The sequence below is a fragment of the Teleopsis dalmanni genome, chromosome 2, assembly GCF_002237135.1.
Source record: "Teleopsis dalmanni isolate 2A chromosome 2, ASM223713v2, whole genome shotgun sequence".
In the NCBI taxonomy this organism is placed as follows: domain Eukaryota; kingdom Metazoa; phylum Arthropoda; class Insecta; order Diptera; family Diopsidae; genus Teleopsis; species Teleopsis dalmanni.
The window spans coordinates 54,977,750-54,994,057 of NC_051847.1; the positions used below are offsets into that span (position 1 = coordinate 54,977,750).

The 16,308-nt window shown below is 29.2% G+C and overlaps 3 protein-coding genes across 3 annotated transcripts; 1 reads left to right on the forward strand and 2 right to left on the reverse strand.

The window, feature by feature from the left end:
- Positions 1–998: 998 nt before the first annotated feature.
- LOC119682481 (ADP-ribosylation factor-like protein 6) lies at positions 999–1,843 on the reverse strand. The gene is made up of 4 exons (XM_038095933.1): positions 1,662–1,843; positions 1,424–1,552; positions 1,224–1,352; positions 999–1,164 (listed from the first exon to the last, which is right to left on the reverse strand). Exons 1-4 carry the CDS (start codon positions 1,831–1,833, stop codon positions 1,022–1,024), a joined length of 573 nt encoding a protein of 190 aa, XP_037951861.1. The 5' UTR covers positions 1,834–1,843; the 3' UTR covers positions 999–1,021.
- Positions 1,844–4,122: 2,279 nt separating this feature from the next.
- LOC119682482 (focal adhesion kinase 1) lies at positions 4,123–16,030 on the reverse strand. The gene is made up of 20 exons (XM_038095934.1): positions 15,921–16,030; positions 15,182–15,218; positions 15,037–15,108; positions 14,496–14,914; positions 14,157–14,428; positions 13,430–13,539; positions 13,138–13,367; positions 12,792–13,074; positions 12,394–12,633; positions 12,197–12,329; positions 11,016–11,148; positions 10,727–10,868; positions 10,464–10,668; positions 7,969–8,105; positions 7,761–7,909; positions 6,074–6,172; positions 5,231–5,333; positions 4,917–5,163; positions 4,748–4,858; positions 4,123–4,683 (listed from the first exon to the last, which is right to left on the reverse strand). Exons 3-20 carry the CDS (start codon positions 15,092–15,094, stop codon positions 4,188–4,190), a joined length of 3,567 nt encoding a protein of 1,188 aa, XP_037951862.1. The 5' UTR covers positions 15,095–15,108; positions 15,182–15,218; positions 15,921–16,030; the 3' UTR covers positions 4,123–4,187.
- LOC119682483 lies at positions 11,146–12,349 on the forward strand. Its single transcript, XM_038095935.1, has 2 exons — positions 11,146–11,518; positions 12,074–12,349. Exons 1-2 carry the CDS (start codon positions 11,170–11,172, stop codon positions 12,157–12,159), a joined length of 435 nt encoding a protein of 144 aa, XP_037951863.1. The 5' UTR covers positions 11,146–11,169; the 3' UTR covers positions 12,160–12,349.
- Positions 16,031–16,308: the final 278 nt, after the last annotated feature.

Consider the following 16,308-nt stretch of genomic DNA (forward strand, 5'->3'; position numbering starts at 1 on the left):
AGCAGTGAATGAGGGCAAAACAAAATATATATGTCGAATACTGTTAGAAATATGATTTATTCGAACGTCGCATTGGTAGCTTGCGCTTATATTTGCGAATATGTCAAGAAGATTATATACCTTGGCTCTGCCGTAACAAACAACGATTTCAGCTTGGAGATCAGACAAACAATCATCATTGCCAATAGAAGCTCATATGGCGTAGTAGGCAATTGGGATACAGAACTCTCTCTCGACAGACAAAACTTATGCTCTATCGCTCATGCTATCAATACTACTGTATGCCGCAGAAGAATCTGCGTTATCACATAATGATGAAACTGCCGTAGGAGTTTTCGAGAGAAAAGTTCTTTGTAAGTTCTTTGAATTCTACGAGTTAACGACGACTACCGCATCGAAATGAACCACAATCTTTATAAAGACATTAATATAATTCTGCGAATTAACATCCAGCTGATAAGTTTACATATTCTTTTAATCATCCAAAGTAAAAGATCTGTCCATAAAGTTTCTTTAGTTAAACCCGTTTTGTCTTAAAGCATGGGGTGTGTTTTGATAAGTTTTCGTCATTCAAGCCGATTTCTGAAAGTATTTTCTTGTTCCTATTTTTTATCTTCGCTACGCTATCTGAAAGAAGTTCATCTCAATAGCTTCGATTCTGCTGAAATCCATTTTTCCAATAGATCTTCATTAAGCTCCATATAACAAAATACTTCTATGACTATTTGGTACACTTACATTCTCGTTCCTGATTTTTTTCTGGTTTGTCTAAGATTGTAAACATGGATGAAATGTGTACTGATATTAAAGAATGTTTGTTTTTCGCACTCGGTTCAAAACTCGGTGTATTTTACCGCTCTTTTGAAATATTATGCCCAAGTAACTAAATAATTTGTCATGTTTTAATTTTAGTTATATCAATATTAATTTCATCATTTTTCACTATACATTGAACATTATTTATTTATTATTAAAATTTTGTAAAATTATGTACATAAAATAATTTGATTATTCATATATTTCATTTGGAATGCTTAGAGCTTTGTACTGATAAACGAATTTGTTCTGCTAGCCATTGAATTCCTTCTTCAAGCCCTACCCCTGAAATTGCTTCACTTGAACTAATGTACCATGGATTATTATTAATCTCATTTAAACCCAACACTGAAATAACCGTTAATAGTTTAATATTTTTTACTTCATAATATAGAAATCGGTAGTACCAGTCGCAATTTTGGAACTTGACATTGCATCTTCAGAGTTTTGTTTATTAGCAAATAATAGTATTGGAATTTTTCGATTTTCCAAGTGTGGATGATTTAAAAATAAATTTATTTCATCTCTTATAACAACTAGAAATGAAATATATATATATTTAATTTTAATATTTATTTAATATTGTAACTTTATAATATATTCATACTCATCCTCATTTTATCACTGGAGTCTATCACGTATACAATACCCTGACAATTTTTAAAATGATGTTCCCATAAATTCCTATGTCTCCTTGCCCCAGATGTATCAATGATTGTGAAATGTACTCCTTGATCTATTAAAATTTTATTATACTTATTTAAATTTTAAAGACAACTTGTAGACTAGACGTATGCCTAGAGATAGATATTCAGTTTTTAGATTGTACTCGTACTCTTACTTACTCTGAAACTGTTCAATTGTGAAACCTACTGTTGGAACTGTTATAGTAGTTTGCTCGTTTAAACTCTTAAAATGATTTATAATGGTTGATTTTCCTCCACCATTAAGGCCTATAACTAATATTGTCATTTTTTCCTTCTTTATCTTTAAAATATTTGCTAATTTATCGAACATACTTATATGCTTTTAGTAACTAAAATATATTTTGATTACTTTACAACAAATATTAGTTGATACAATTTAAAAAACTTACATTCGAATTTAGTTACGTAAATAGAAAATAAAATAGTAATTTCTACTACAAAAACTACAAGTTTAGATATATATGCCAATAATGAATCAAATATTTTCTTAATGCATATTGATTTTATGGGTTTGAAAGTTGCTATGCAACAAACAAAATATATAACAAACCTTAAGTTTATAATTTTGTGGTTACCATACTTGCTTTAATTGAAGCATTATATCAAAGAAGATTTTGTATAACATATATTATATCAAAGAAGAAGATATTCTCTGTATTATATATTTATAATGAATAAAAAAATAAATAACTATCAAGTAACATTCAATATACATAATGTAATAGGACTGTCCGGCATGTAATGAATATTTAAAAACTTTATAAATTAAGTACTAGACGTAAAAAAAAGTTATTCAAGTAAGATTCAATATATATATACAATATAAGACTGTTTGAAATGTAATGAATACTTTAATAACGTTTGCGAAAGTTAATATACTAATATTTGCCTATCATAACTAGCCTACGAAAATGAAAAACTCGTGTCATAGTCCATAATAAGATGATCCGGGATGTAATGAATACTTTAATAATGTTTGCGAAAGTTACTATACAAACACTTGCCTATCATAACTAGCTTACGAAAATGAAAATCCCGCGTCATAGTCCATATTGTTAATGAGACATTATAGGCTATCATGAATAAAATCGAATCACAATTCATTAGGGCACCATTTGTTAGTTTAGGTTATGCCAGCGATCCCAAGGGGATTCACATAGACCTATAGGCTCATTCTGCTACCGTATTATTAAAAATACAAGGGTTAGAACCATCTAGAAACTTTAAAAATACAGATATTAAGTTGTACGTCAGTCAATCTCAGGCTGAAATTCTTGAATGTTCCGATAAATCACAAATCTAATTTGCTTTTACAACAAATCAAAATGCTTAAAAATGTATTCTTCAAGCAACTCATGAGATCAGTGTCCATGCGTATTTTACCTTTCTTGTGAACGATGAAACTCCGAAAGAATTTCTAAGGAACACTTGGTTGACGATGACAACTGGCTTCATAACTTAGATCTAGATGCACTAAACTGTAGTGTTGTGTTCTTCTCTTTTTGCAATTTAACGACACTTAAACAGTTGGTAATTAAATTGTCAACTAACGTAACTTTTTACTATGTTATATGTTTCGTAAATTATCACACACATTAATTTAGTAAAAATGGAGTTGCTAGCCATGAGTATCATTTTTGTTGTGTCTATTTTTAAGTTTTATTTAAAAGACTCAAAGACTATCTATCAGTCTCCGATGCATCATATAAAAAAGAAACAGTTTTGTTAAAAAATACAATAAAATAAATTTATCGACTGTATTTGAAATCATTGTCCCATGACATTGCCCATATTGTGGATAAGTCCACAATAACTCCAATCTTTGAAGTAAGATCTGATGTGTTAACTGTTCGTTACAAGCAGCCTTTAATTGTGAAAAGTATTAAAATCTTCCAGCTCCAAGATGTAGTTTCCATTATATTTTTTTATGTTTTAAAATTATTTATTTAAAAAAACAAAATTTGACTTAGTTTCTTAAATTGTATTAGTTGTATTTCAGTTTAAAACTCTAAAATTCTTAAAACAAATGAAACAAACTAATGTGTATGCTTGCGCACAATGGATCTTTAAAGTCGGATTGCATTCATAGCCTATTATATTATAAAACCCTCAACCCGACTAGCGAAGCACTGTAGCATTTTCACGAAAATGTTTGTACTATCTGTTTTGGGATTATATGTTTGGCAGGAATAGTTATATTGGAAATGGCAGCTTATGAGCTATTATGTCTCTAGATATCTGTGCATGTATTGGTTAACCTGAAATGACTTTCTCCGAGTTGTAAGCGTAGTACATGTAGGCAATTATTACTACCTACAACTGTTGCCTCTATATATTATTGTACAGACAATAAATGCAAAAAGTAATAAAATAAAATTTGTAGATCTAACGTAATACAACCCATCTTGAATTCGATACTGATACATGTTTTTATGAAACTGCTAATAAAATAACTTTGATAAACGTCCAATAGCATTTTGTATAGCAAAATAATTTTGATTTTCTGTCATACGTTAAATTAAAAAATATTTATATTTATTATATTGTATTATTATTCGACTATTTTACAAATTTAGTTATGTAATAAATTAATAGTAAAAAATAGTTAAGTTATAATAATATTAGTATTATGAAGTACAAAACATTAATATTGACGAATATGTTTTACACATGTCCATGCAGAGAAGTGGTATTAGAGTACACATGATTATTAACAGAATTATTTGAGTCTTCAATTATTTTGAGTGGTTTATCGGTAATTATACTTCCCAAAGAGTCGGCATTGCTAATGGAACTTGAATTTGATTGAATCAATTCCATCGATTTTGATATTACCCCATCCCTGCTCGTGCAACTATTTTCATCAAGTATTTGAGAAATGCAGGGGTCAGAAGCTTTTGAAGTATTTTGGTATGTTTCGGTTGACATAACTTCATATCCGTCTTCATTTTTACCTGTTGATGAGATAACAGTAGGTGGTTCCTGTATATCGATTTTCGAAGAATGTAAATTACTTTGATTGGGATTGTGTAACACAAACAAATTTTGTTGCGATTGTTGTGGAGGAAATAATTTTGTGTACCTTTGACGAATTGAATCAACAACATCGAGTAAATTTTTGGCGTTCATTGCTAAAATATGTGCTGCTGACAACATACTTCTATATCACGTAAAAAAAATATATTTTATTATAAATATAATTTTATTAAAATATATCTACTTACTTTCTGTATTCATTATCTAAAGTTGTGTCACTATATTGTTGAGCAAGCCGCATTGCAGCAACTAGTTCATGCATGTCTTTTGAAAGTACTTTATGTGCCATTTCCACTTCTCTGTAAGTATATGATTTTTGTTTTTTACTGAACTTAAAAAATTGTTAAATTTTATTACCTGTGTGCTTCAGCGGGGAACACATATGATAATTTGTCAACAGATTTAAGTAGATTTCTCAATTCGAAACCCACAGTTTTCACTAAGTCTAAATAGCTTTGAGCATTGGATTTTTCTACACCTTGCGATAACATCATAATTGCTTTCACTACGCTCGTAGTTGCGACATAAACTTCATCATTGTTTCGGTCTATATGCCGTCCAGCTTTATCACTTGTATCACTATTTGACATTTGATTATTACCGTCTAACAATATTCAAAGTGAAAAAAAGTTAAAACCTTTTAAATATATGTGAGCTCGTATATACCCCACCTTTTTTCTTTTTAAATTGAATACAATCGGGTAGACTTGACGGACCAGACGCTAAAGAATCATTATCAGAAGAATTTAAAATATTCAAACTGAAACGTTTCTCCTAGAAAGAAATGAATATGTCAAGCGATGCAATTTTATAAAAATAAAGAAAAAAAACAGTTTATTACATATAGATAATATATATATATCGTATATATACGATATATATAGATATATGATATATACAGATATATGATATATACAGATATATGATATATATATATGATATATATATATATATATGATATATATATATATATGATATATATATATATATAATATATATAGATATGTGATATAAAATATGAATGATCTACATATACTAGATTCTCGGAAGCTGCAGAACAGAGACTAAAAATATGACTGACGAACTGGTTCAAAAAGGCTCTCATCAACATTTATACAAAGATATAAACATATAAAATAATTGGGAATGTTTTTTAATAGAAAAAATTAGACATGCCAGCTATTGTGAAAGAACTGGAGAAAAATGTGAAAGGCACATCACCACAACTTTAGCTTTATCGAAAAATAGAACTCAGGTTAAAAAAATTTTGGTGCACGTGATGTCTCTATAGCTTTTGGAAATGATCTAATATCGTAGACGCAAAGCCATCGGTAATAAATAATCTTAATACACAGATTTGTACGGTAAGTTAATATTTTTCCCACAACCATACAAAATACACTCGCCAAGTTTCTTAGGAACCACAGAGATTAAACGATGTCTGTGGTATGTGTGATGTTATGGTCACATTATTGTATGTATGTATATAAGTTTTTTGAATTATAATATATTACCATATTTTCTGCGCCTTTGATTGATCCGGTCCATTTAGAATCCTCAATTCTCTTTTTATATGCATGTTGATTATAAAAAGATATATTTTCGGATGCTCTCTATGGGAAAAATGGGAAAAAATGTTTTAGTTTTAACTAAAAAACAAAGTAGAAATAAAAAAGAAATCTTAAAACTTAAAAATAATATTCATAATTAAGGTGAATGGTGATAATTTAAAGGCTGTACAAATAAAAGATTAACGTACCGGAGCCACTCGTCTCTTTAGACGACCACTTACTGCTCCCAACTTGGTTATGAGAAGATCAAAAATTTTAAAAACAAAAAACAAAAATTGAAGATAATTTTTTCGAAGATTTGCTTAATTTACAAAATTTTTCTATTTGTACAGCTCCTTTACATTTACATTAAATATATCTAAAAAAAAACAAAAAAAGAAATACAAAATGCAAACGTAAAATCTACAAATAAAAAACTGCTAATTGTGATTGACTTGTTCAATCAGTTCATCATATCAACTACTTTTAAATACTTTGAACAAAACGTACACTTTCGAACTTAAAGAAATAAAAATGAACTGAAAAAGCTAGAATTCAAAGGGCCTTTTGTTCAAACCTGAGTGTCGTTATGTTGAAATGTTGCCACTGTTGGTTGATGTTGAGGATCAGATACTACCTCATTAAAAGGGTAATTATTATAATTTTGTATTTCATTAATTGGATGACTTCCCGTTGTGCATGGCGCCATTGGTGTGTATGTTGTGTTCTTTGAAAAATTTTCGCAATTCAAATTTGGTATTGGCGACTCTTGAACAACTGCTGTACAGACTCCTTTATTAATAGCAGGGTCTGGTAAATTTCTTCCAAAATCATAGATATCTTCTCTTAAAGGTTCTTCTTCTAATTTCAATTGATTGCGGCGCATATTATAAAAAGTTTTTCTTTCGTAATTACCTGGTTGCATCATAAATCTCATAACACTATTGTGTGTAATTGAACGTTCTAAGCTACTACTGCGCTTTACACGATTTCTCATCATTTCATAAGAATCCGATAATTTTTGATTACGTTCGAGGCTACCACCTTTTTGTTGCATGAAATTCATTGCCTTTACTATATGTGGTTCTTGGTTTCTTTCTAAACTACCACAAATTGGTTGTTCTGTGTGATGATAATATTGTTCTGATAGAATTATAGAACCATTGTTAGGATATGTCATAAACTGTGTAGAATTTAGAAGATGCATGGGAACACTTGCTAAGTTGTCTTGATTAAAATGTGTTGGAATTCTTTGGCTAAGCATATGATTTGGATTTGTATTACATATAGCAATATTATTTGCATCATTTTGGTTGAGTGTACCGATTTGTGATGAATGAATCTTTTCTAAACTACCTGCACCTATATTAGCTTTTTGTATGTTAACAGATGCTGTTGCATTAGGGTATGTCTCATATTTATTACAATTAGAAAAAACTTTAGGTATCTGATTTGTATCTGATTTTTTTGTTTGCATTTTTGTCTCAATAGATTCATCTAATGGTTTAATTGGCTGATTTGCATTTGCAATTGGATCTAGTTTAAGCAATTCAATTGCTGGAAGCTTAAATGTCTTTAGCGCAATATCTTTGCTATTTGTTAGATTACTTGATTTAGTTTTATCTATTTCTACAGCTAATGTATTAAATACCGATGCTGGAGTAGTATATGCTGCGGGATTAATGCTACGGTTTTCGTTATCCATCATTAATCTAGCCAAGATCTCAGGATTTTGTGCTATTATATAGGTTTGAGGACTTAATTGATTTTCGATAGAATTAGGTCCGATTGCGGTCATTTCTGAAAAAAAAAATTAATTATATATTAAATTTAATATATTTAATTTTAAAATAACAAACCTCCTTCATGTTGATTTCTACTTGGTTTTAATGGTGGTATCTCTAAATCACAACCACCCCAAGATATTGCAGCTACTCTTCGGTTCTCCCTGCGCATCACTTCTGAATCATTTCGACGCTCTTCTGATAAGATTTCACTAGAGTTAAAGTCAATTAGTTGCAATTAGTTATATGCTTCTATCAAATAATCTAACTCGACTAGATTTTCTTTGCGGAAAAACAATGTAATTTTTTCATTATTTTTTTGATTTCATTATAAAATTTAAATTCAATTAAACAAACTAAACCTTTTCATTTCTAAACTTCGGAAATCATGTGATTTTTTATATATACTAGCATTTTGGAGCCATATGCTTTAGGCCAATATCTCCTCGTTTCTTCTTTTTTTTCACTTAATCAATCTGTTCTACTTTTTTATTGATTACGAAATTCAAAACTCATTACCAGCAATTTTTAACATATAATGATTATCAATAAATAATGAATTCAAAGTTAGTGATATCGTTGAAAAATATTATTACCGAGCTGCTTGTTTGAATTAAACACCAGTTCAAATTCTGTTCTAATCTATCATGGGATCATGTCAGTTGCACACAGCAGACATACACACTCAACCATAAACAAGTATAAAGATAAAAGGTAGGCATTGGACTAGTATATTAATAGGGTGAGTTAGCTAATGAAGTAAGCAAAGCGGTTGTGGGTTGTATATATGGAGTCCAACATAGTGCAGAGATTGAGTGAGTATTTCGCTTAAATGTTATTGTACACCAATATGGATTGAGTTAGATCACAACCATTATCTCGAAGATACTGCCTTGATTTAGAGGGCAGAAAGCCCTTGTGTAAAACAGAACTCACTGATGTTAATTCAATTACTGTAGGAGTTGATGTATTCATGATACGAAGAACGTGATCGACGTATGGCTAATGAAAAGAGACCTAAATTCATTCTGACGTCAGTTGGATATCTAGAGAAATTGTTTTGACAGTAGCTGTCATACGACTACAAATACCGTTCACATGTACAGAGAATATAAGTATACTGCCAAGTTAGAAACTCGGGAAACTTGTAGTTGTTGTTGGTGAGTATTCTAAATTCACTAAGCGAAATGGTACCCAGGGTCTTCTTTTTAGTTTGGGAAGTAAAGAGTTTGTCCAAAGATTTGAAATATAGGTAAAGATATCTATCCCCAAAATGTTTAACCACTTAAGAAACAAATGCATTGGCGAGGAGCACTGTACAAAAAACTCTGCCCTGTAGACCAAGTCGTGAACCATAATGTGTTAAAGATTTTAGCGAGATGAAAGCAAACCAGTACTTTGGCGCTTTGGATTCTTTGACGCTTTATAAAACCATGTTAAAGGTGAATAAGTGGCGATGATTGTTTAAGAAGCAAGGACTTCATAACTTTGGTTACTGGAGATAGCATAGAGATCGGCTTATACCATTACCCCTATACTGCCAATTTACTCTGCTTCAACAAGGGTATTATTTTGTCAATTTTTGATGTATTGGAATGAATTAAGACTTAACTACCAAGAGGTCTGAGATGCTTGAACATAACCATAGATATGGCGTCTAAGCTAAGTAAAATATTTAAAAACTGAACTAAGACCTAACTACCAAGAGATCTGAGATGCTTAAATATAATCATAGATATGCCATCAGTGCTCAATACATTTGTAGCCTTAGTCATTATTGCCTCATATTCATATCATTAATGTGGTGTCATAGAAATGCAATCTATCATTTTGTGGATACCAAGTCCGCCTTTAGAAAGACAATACAGAAAAAATGCCAAACCCACGTTTAGAATTATTCGATTAAAAATTCTATTTGCCGGTTTGATAATTCTGAGAGTTTTTTAACAACCTCTACAAAAGCTTTGACGAAAGGGATGGAGATGGTTATGGGAGTGTGATCAGAGCTTCAACATCAGACGAGCTTAAACAATTAGGCATTATACTAAAAGGTAACTTTTTATTAATTAAAAATAAGGTATTAGATTGGGAAACTGCAGATGGTGGTTGGCATTCAATTATTCAATAAGAGACGGTAGCCTCTATCAAGAAAGTGAGAGCACTATTACTGCGGAGGGCACTAATAGTGCTTTTTCCTAAAACCGTTACAGTTGAAATGGTCTCAGGTGGATTAATGGGTAGACGTTGGCTAATAAGTTCGAGTTCCAAGCACTGTGTGATGCCAATCCAGAACAAGATCTAAGATGATAAAAAAATGGATTGGCAGTACGGGTTTTTCATGTAATACTGTGCAGTAATAATAAAAAAGAGGGAAAAAAAGAGTCATAATTCAAAAGGTATAACTATATTTTGTAAATAAATAAAATGACTTAATGATCCATACAGCGTAAGAAAAGATATTCAAAATATTGTATGACGAAATGCAACTATAGTAGTAGAAGCAATTGTCTCGCCAATGTTAAGTTAATAATAAACACTAAAACTATTATATATTCACTTTATATACTTACAAAAGAGTTTCCTTGATTCTTTTAAAATTTGGTCTTTTAGTTGGTTCAAACATCCAGCATTGGGACATAAGCGAATATAAACGAGGAGGACAATTATTCGGCAGTGGTAAACGTTCCCCATTTTCTAATTTAGTAATAACGTCATTGTTCTTAATACCATGAAATGGTTTAACGCCTAGCATCAATATTTCCCAACAACAAACTCCTGTTAATTAAATATTTAAAACGGCACATTTCAGATAAATACTTAATGCTAAACTTACCAAACATCCAAACATCACTTGCTGTTGTAAACCTACGAAAATTAATTGATTCTGGTGCCATCCATTTAATTGGAAGTTTACACATACTCGAGTGATAGTATGATTGATCAGATACCCAACGTGAAAGACCAAAGTCAGCAAGCTTTGAAAATATTTAAAATTTTTTCAAATTCAAGTATGTTTATATTGTAATAATGAAAATAAAATTTATTTGAATTATATAAAATAATTTTATCAAACAATAACATATCAAAATTATTAGTCTAATATTTCGGCCTACAAAATTTACCTTAATACATGTTGGTGAACTGACTAAAACATTCCGGGCTGCAATATCTCTATGAACAAACTTCTTAGATTCCAAATAGCTTAAAGCTGTTGACAGTTGATAGCAATATAATATTAAAGTTTCTCTCTTCATTCTATAAAGATAAAAGAAAAAAATGCGTTTTTATCCAAGTTCAGATCCATACTTCTTCGTTGAAGTAACTAATTGGCAAAGAATCTGCCGTACTCCTAATAAAATTTGGAAATATAAAGATTTAAGTAATGTTCGAACCATTCAGCATTGGCGTGATCTTGAAGGAGCACAAATGCAAATTGTGGAGAAAAAGGATTTATACTTTAAAGAGTGGATGCTATCAAGAATCAGGCCGGAAGCTTGTTTACCAATATACTATTGTACTGGAAATCGCTTCATTAGATTAGAAAAAGCATTTCCTGCTGGTTTTAAGTGCGCTCCGCTACCAATTAATCTTGAAGCAGCACGAGAAGTGAAAAGAAAAATCGACGGTATTTATACATTATTAAATCAATTTTTTATAAAAAAATTATATCAAATTGTTATTGATATAAAATACAGTGGATATAATTATATTAGTTCAAATGTGAAAATTTCTCTGATTGGTTTCCCTATTAATCTGCTATTTTAAAATAGCTTACGTTCTTTCGCTTGCGTTCAAGCTAATGTAAACTTTTATGTTGTATGTATTAAACATATTAAATAAGGCTTTGAACAGAACATTTTTTCCATGGCCAAAATTGGTAAAATATTATCCTTAGAGAGAAAACAATTAAAAATTAATATTTTTATTGATTTGTTAACAAATTATTTTACTATTACATATTGTTGACAGAAGAATAGTATCAGATTTTTCATTTCCATTGGAAATTTATGTTTCTTTAACACTTATAAATGTTACAAGATAGTTGTTTCAATGTATTAACTTTGCTATACTGATTTCTTCCACATTATTGATTTTAAATCATTGCCATATATGTAATTTATAGATGTAGAAAATGTCAAATATTTTTTAATAATAAAAAATCATTTTTACTATTGTTTAGAAGCAAAGAAGGCAGCAAGAAAAGCTGCAAAGGAGGCAAAGAAAAAGAATAAAAAAGACAAGAAGGGCAAAAAGGGGAAAAAATAATTAGATCAACGTAAGAATTACATAGAGGAAGGCTTACCTTTCACTATTAGTTTTAAGATAAGATCGCAATTCACCAAGTTTCGCTAACTCCATAACGATCCAGATCGGAGAGGAGCTGCAGATACCAATAAGACGAATTATATGAGGATGATCAAACTTCTGCATAATATCTAATGTACAAAAAAAAAAATAATTATGAAAGAGTGGTAAGTTTCTATAATTTTATTGATTTACATGCTTCCTCTAAGAAATGATCTGAATTTTCAGACTCTTCAGTGGTTTTACAAGTTTTTACTGCTACTTGTATTACTGTCGATAATTTGGTATCAATGATGTCATTTTTATTTTTTAAGTTTTGCATCTTTTTGCCACTATTTTTTATATGGAATGTGCCAATATGAACATCGCCGAATTGCCCAACACCAATTACATCATTCAACGTAATTTGATTCCGATCCAATTCATAATTTCGAACTAAATGTGAAAAAGTATATTATTATAGTTTCGATAAATAAATTACATAATTACGCTAATAATCAAAATAATAAAATTAAAATATTTTATCTATTTTTTTTAAGTATTAGTGGTAAGTAATTACATATATACATATAAATGAAAGTAAATGGACAAACCAGTAGGAGTTGAATAATCTCCCTCTTCTTCAACTAAACCAATTTCTGCATAGTCTTCGGATAATTCTGGCTTCTTAGTCGATTTTTTATCTGAACCGCTTGAATTTATAGTATTTTTACTACTATTATCGATATCATCAATACCAGTTGATAAATTCTCTAAGCAATTGGTTTCATTTAGGTTTCCTATTTTTGACTGGTATGGCTGCCAAACTTTATATTCCAAATTGTTGCTAATTAAACGGCAGTAACCATCAATAAGATCCGCAATGCTGTCAGCAGTCTGAAAGAAAAATAAATTTTTATATTTAACTGGATTTTTTTTCTTTTTGTTTTTAATAATCACCGTAAGACCATCACAAGTAACAATTAAATCCTCATCATTACTAAATGTTGTGATTCGTATTTGAATTTTTAACTCACGACAATTACATCTTATATCAGTGGCTTCAATAGAAGTGGAAGAATCATTTGTTGGATTTTCTTTGGGTAGAGTATATGTTGTTATCATTTTAATATCAGTGAAAAATGCAACCATTGTTATGCTTGCTTGAGGATGAGTTTGGTACGAGATTCCTATAAACAGTGTATATTATTGTATATTAGATTCTCAATAAAAAAACATGCTTAATATATACCAATATCGTAGCCAACGTAAAATATTCCCGATATATTCCAAGCTGAGCTTAATGTCACGGCAAATTTTTCATAATTATAATTGTATAATGTACTAACAAGTTCAAAGAATCTAAAAATATAAAAAATATAAAAAAACATTAGTCTACTTTTATAAATTAATACAATTATATTATATTAAGGATCTAGACTCCCAATAGAGCAAATATGGTGACCACAATTGATAATTATAGCAGATATTACGTGCTATAAAATACGGAAGGTTCTACGTCCTAGCGCCACTCGTCAATCTTGATGAATAAATACCGTTCACCACCCCCTAAATGGATGTTACAAGCAGATTCCTGTGGGTTACCACAACAACAACAATAGTTACAATAATCAATATAATCAAAATAGCTTGTTTGTAGTAATCAATTATTATAAAAAAATTTTAAAAATTGTAATGTGTTATTATTATATATAATTTACAATAAATTTTTCTTTTTACTGTAAACTAAGCATATAACTGATTTTTCACATGCATCTGTGCATATGTTTATTAAAATGAAAGATGACATTCTATAAAGAATAAAGGTGCTACAAAACTTCAAAAAAAAATAATAATAGCACGGGAAAAGTAGCTGTAGTTTGTGTAGTATGACCATCTCCAAATAATGTTTGCGTGTGGAAGATGAGATACAACGTGTACGATAAGTTAATAAAGTATAAAGTATAATTTATTCTTACTTTGTAATATACTCCTGTTCACTATAATTATACAACTTCTTGTATGTGGACTGTATCATTTTTTTAAGATTCTTTGGCTTTATTGAATGTATCACAGCTTTCGGAAAAAATAGATTTAGACCAACTTCTTTTTCGACAAAGTCAACATGTTGCTTCCTATCCATAGACTTCGTTACATTAGTTTTTAAATAATAACGAATGCAAAAACAACCAATTTGTGTAGCCACTTCAATATCAGCAGATATATTTGATTCAATATAATCCTGATGTATCTAAAAAGAACAAAATAAATATTAATAATACTTAGATCAGTAATAACATTTTTATTTATTTATTTACCTGATCAAATAAGTTGTAGCAAGTTATGATGTCTTCTTTATATAGAGTATTTATATTACTTGGAATATACCTTACACGCAACTCAACCCGCCACACGCTATTTGAAATATATTTACCAACCTTTTGCTGTTGATTACCTAATTGTGCATAGTTGGGACATTGAACGTTCGTGCAATTCGCATTCCAAATATAAGCAAGCACATCCGTCATACATTTTGTTCGAGTAAGCCATATTTTTTCATTTGTTATCAAATTATTTAACCGAAGTGCATAATATAATGTGTTCACGTTATTGCCAGCATATGAAGTGCGGATTGTTTCCTCGATGATATTGCGTACGGTGTTATTTTCGTTAAAAACAATTGATCGAGAAGTTTTGTTCGGTAAGTAAACATGCAGAACGGAATCATTATGTACACCTGAAATAAATATATAAAATTTTAAATGAATTTTACTTTATTGTATATATTTATGATAACATAAAGAGTAAACTATACATATTTATAAATATATATAATTATATATGAGCTAAAATATTTACCTTCATTGTTGGTAAAAGAGTTAGGCGATTGCCCTGTATATAAATGTGGATTTGACATGGAACACCCTTTTTCTGCAAAGATAACATTTATATTTATATTTGTAAATTGATCATTTAAATGAATAGTAAATGCATTGTTACCCACTTTTCTTATAGCATATTAGTATCCATATTTATCGATCCTTTTGTTGACAATGAATGTTGATTTGAATCATACATACGGTAAGATGAGTTAACATAAATTAAATTAATTAATAAATCAGTTAATTTTATAAATATTTAATATTAACATAAATCCAAAATTTAATTTTTAATAATTAATCTTTAGTAGATATTTAATAATTAAATATAATCAACTGTAAACAGTGATAAATTTGCATTCCGGCTAATATAATACATATTTTACATTAAGTTGTAAATATAGAAATTCAGACTATATATAAGCTATTATGTAATATTACTTGTATATATACAATAAGCATTTTTAAATATTGGATTAATATTTCTAAATATTAATATATTAGAAGAATATATAATACATAGATTATTTGCAATACGTTAACTTGGCATAAAATTATTTATTATTTTATGCACTTTTTTAAAAACATAACACAATGTTTTTGTAATATATCCATATTCCATATGTATTCAACAAAAATAATAAAAGCAATTAGATATTAGTTATGTCATTTAAAAATAAAATGGCAATATTTTGTTCGACCATATTCGATTATGAATAATTTTTTACATTTGTGTTGTGTAATTATATAAATATAAGCTAAAAAATTTGAACTCAGTATAATATGTAAAAATAAAAAACAACCTACAATATTAATGTAACTTCTCAGCATTTAATATTTTTAAAACAATATTTTCATTTTTACCTCACTTAAGGTGTTTACGCCTCATTTGTTCGTGCATATTTTTTACACATATATTTGTGAAAATGAACTTAAATTCTAAGCTCTGAATAAATATATTATAAAATCGATTATTATTTAACACTATATAATTAAAATTAGTTTGAAATGTATTTAAAAATAATAATATTTATATGAAAAATAACCCGACACAAGTTACTGCATTTATTTAATAACAACTCTGCTGAATCGATTATTACAAGATTTAAAGGGAATAGTGGTACGTTGGAACAAATCAGCAACATCAGTTCAAATTTTTTGTCAGTGGTGATATTTATCTACGAGATTATCAAATTTCACCAATCTTGACGTATAAATCAAATATCAAATTTCACTCCATATGACATAAAAT

Bases quoted from the DNA above. Each gene is read 5' to 3' on its own strand.
- LOC119682483 (XM_038095935.1), top strand. From the start codon at position 11,170: ATGCGTTTTTATCCAAGTTCAGATCCATACTTCTTCGTTGAAGTAACT. The intron at 11,519-12,073 runs GTATTTATACAT...ACTATTGTTTAG, and splicing joins AGTGAAAAGAAAAATCGACG to AAGCAAAGAAGGCAGCAAGA.
- LOC119682481 (XM_038095933.1), bottom strand. From the start codon at position 1,833: ATGTTCGATAAATTAGCAAATATTTTAAAGATAAAGAAGGAAAAAATG. The intron at 1,553-1,661 runs GTAAGTAAGAGT...AAATTTTAATAG, and splicing joins CACAATTGAACAGTTTCAGA to ATCAAGGAGTACATTTCACA. The intron at 1,165-1,223 runs GTACTACCGATT...CGGTTATTTCAG, and splicing joins AAGTTCCAAAATTGCGACTG to TGTTGGGTTTAAATGAGATT.
- LOC119682482 (XM_038095934.1), bottom strand. From the start codon at position 15,094: ATGTCAAATCCACATTTATATACAGGGCAATCGCCTAACTCTTTTACC. The intron at 14,429-14,495 runs GTAAATAAATAA...TGTTCTTTTTAG, and splicing joins GCTACAACTTATTTGATCAG to ATACATCAGGATTATATTGA. The intron at 13,075-13,137 runs GTGATTATTAAA...TTTTTCTTTCAG, and splicing joins TTACTTGTGATGGTCTTACG to ACTGCTGACAGCATTGCGGA.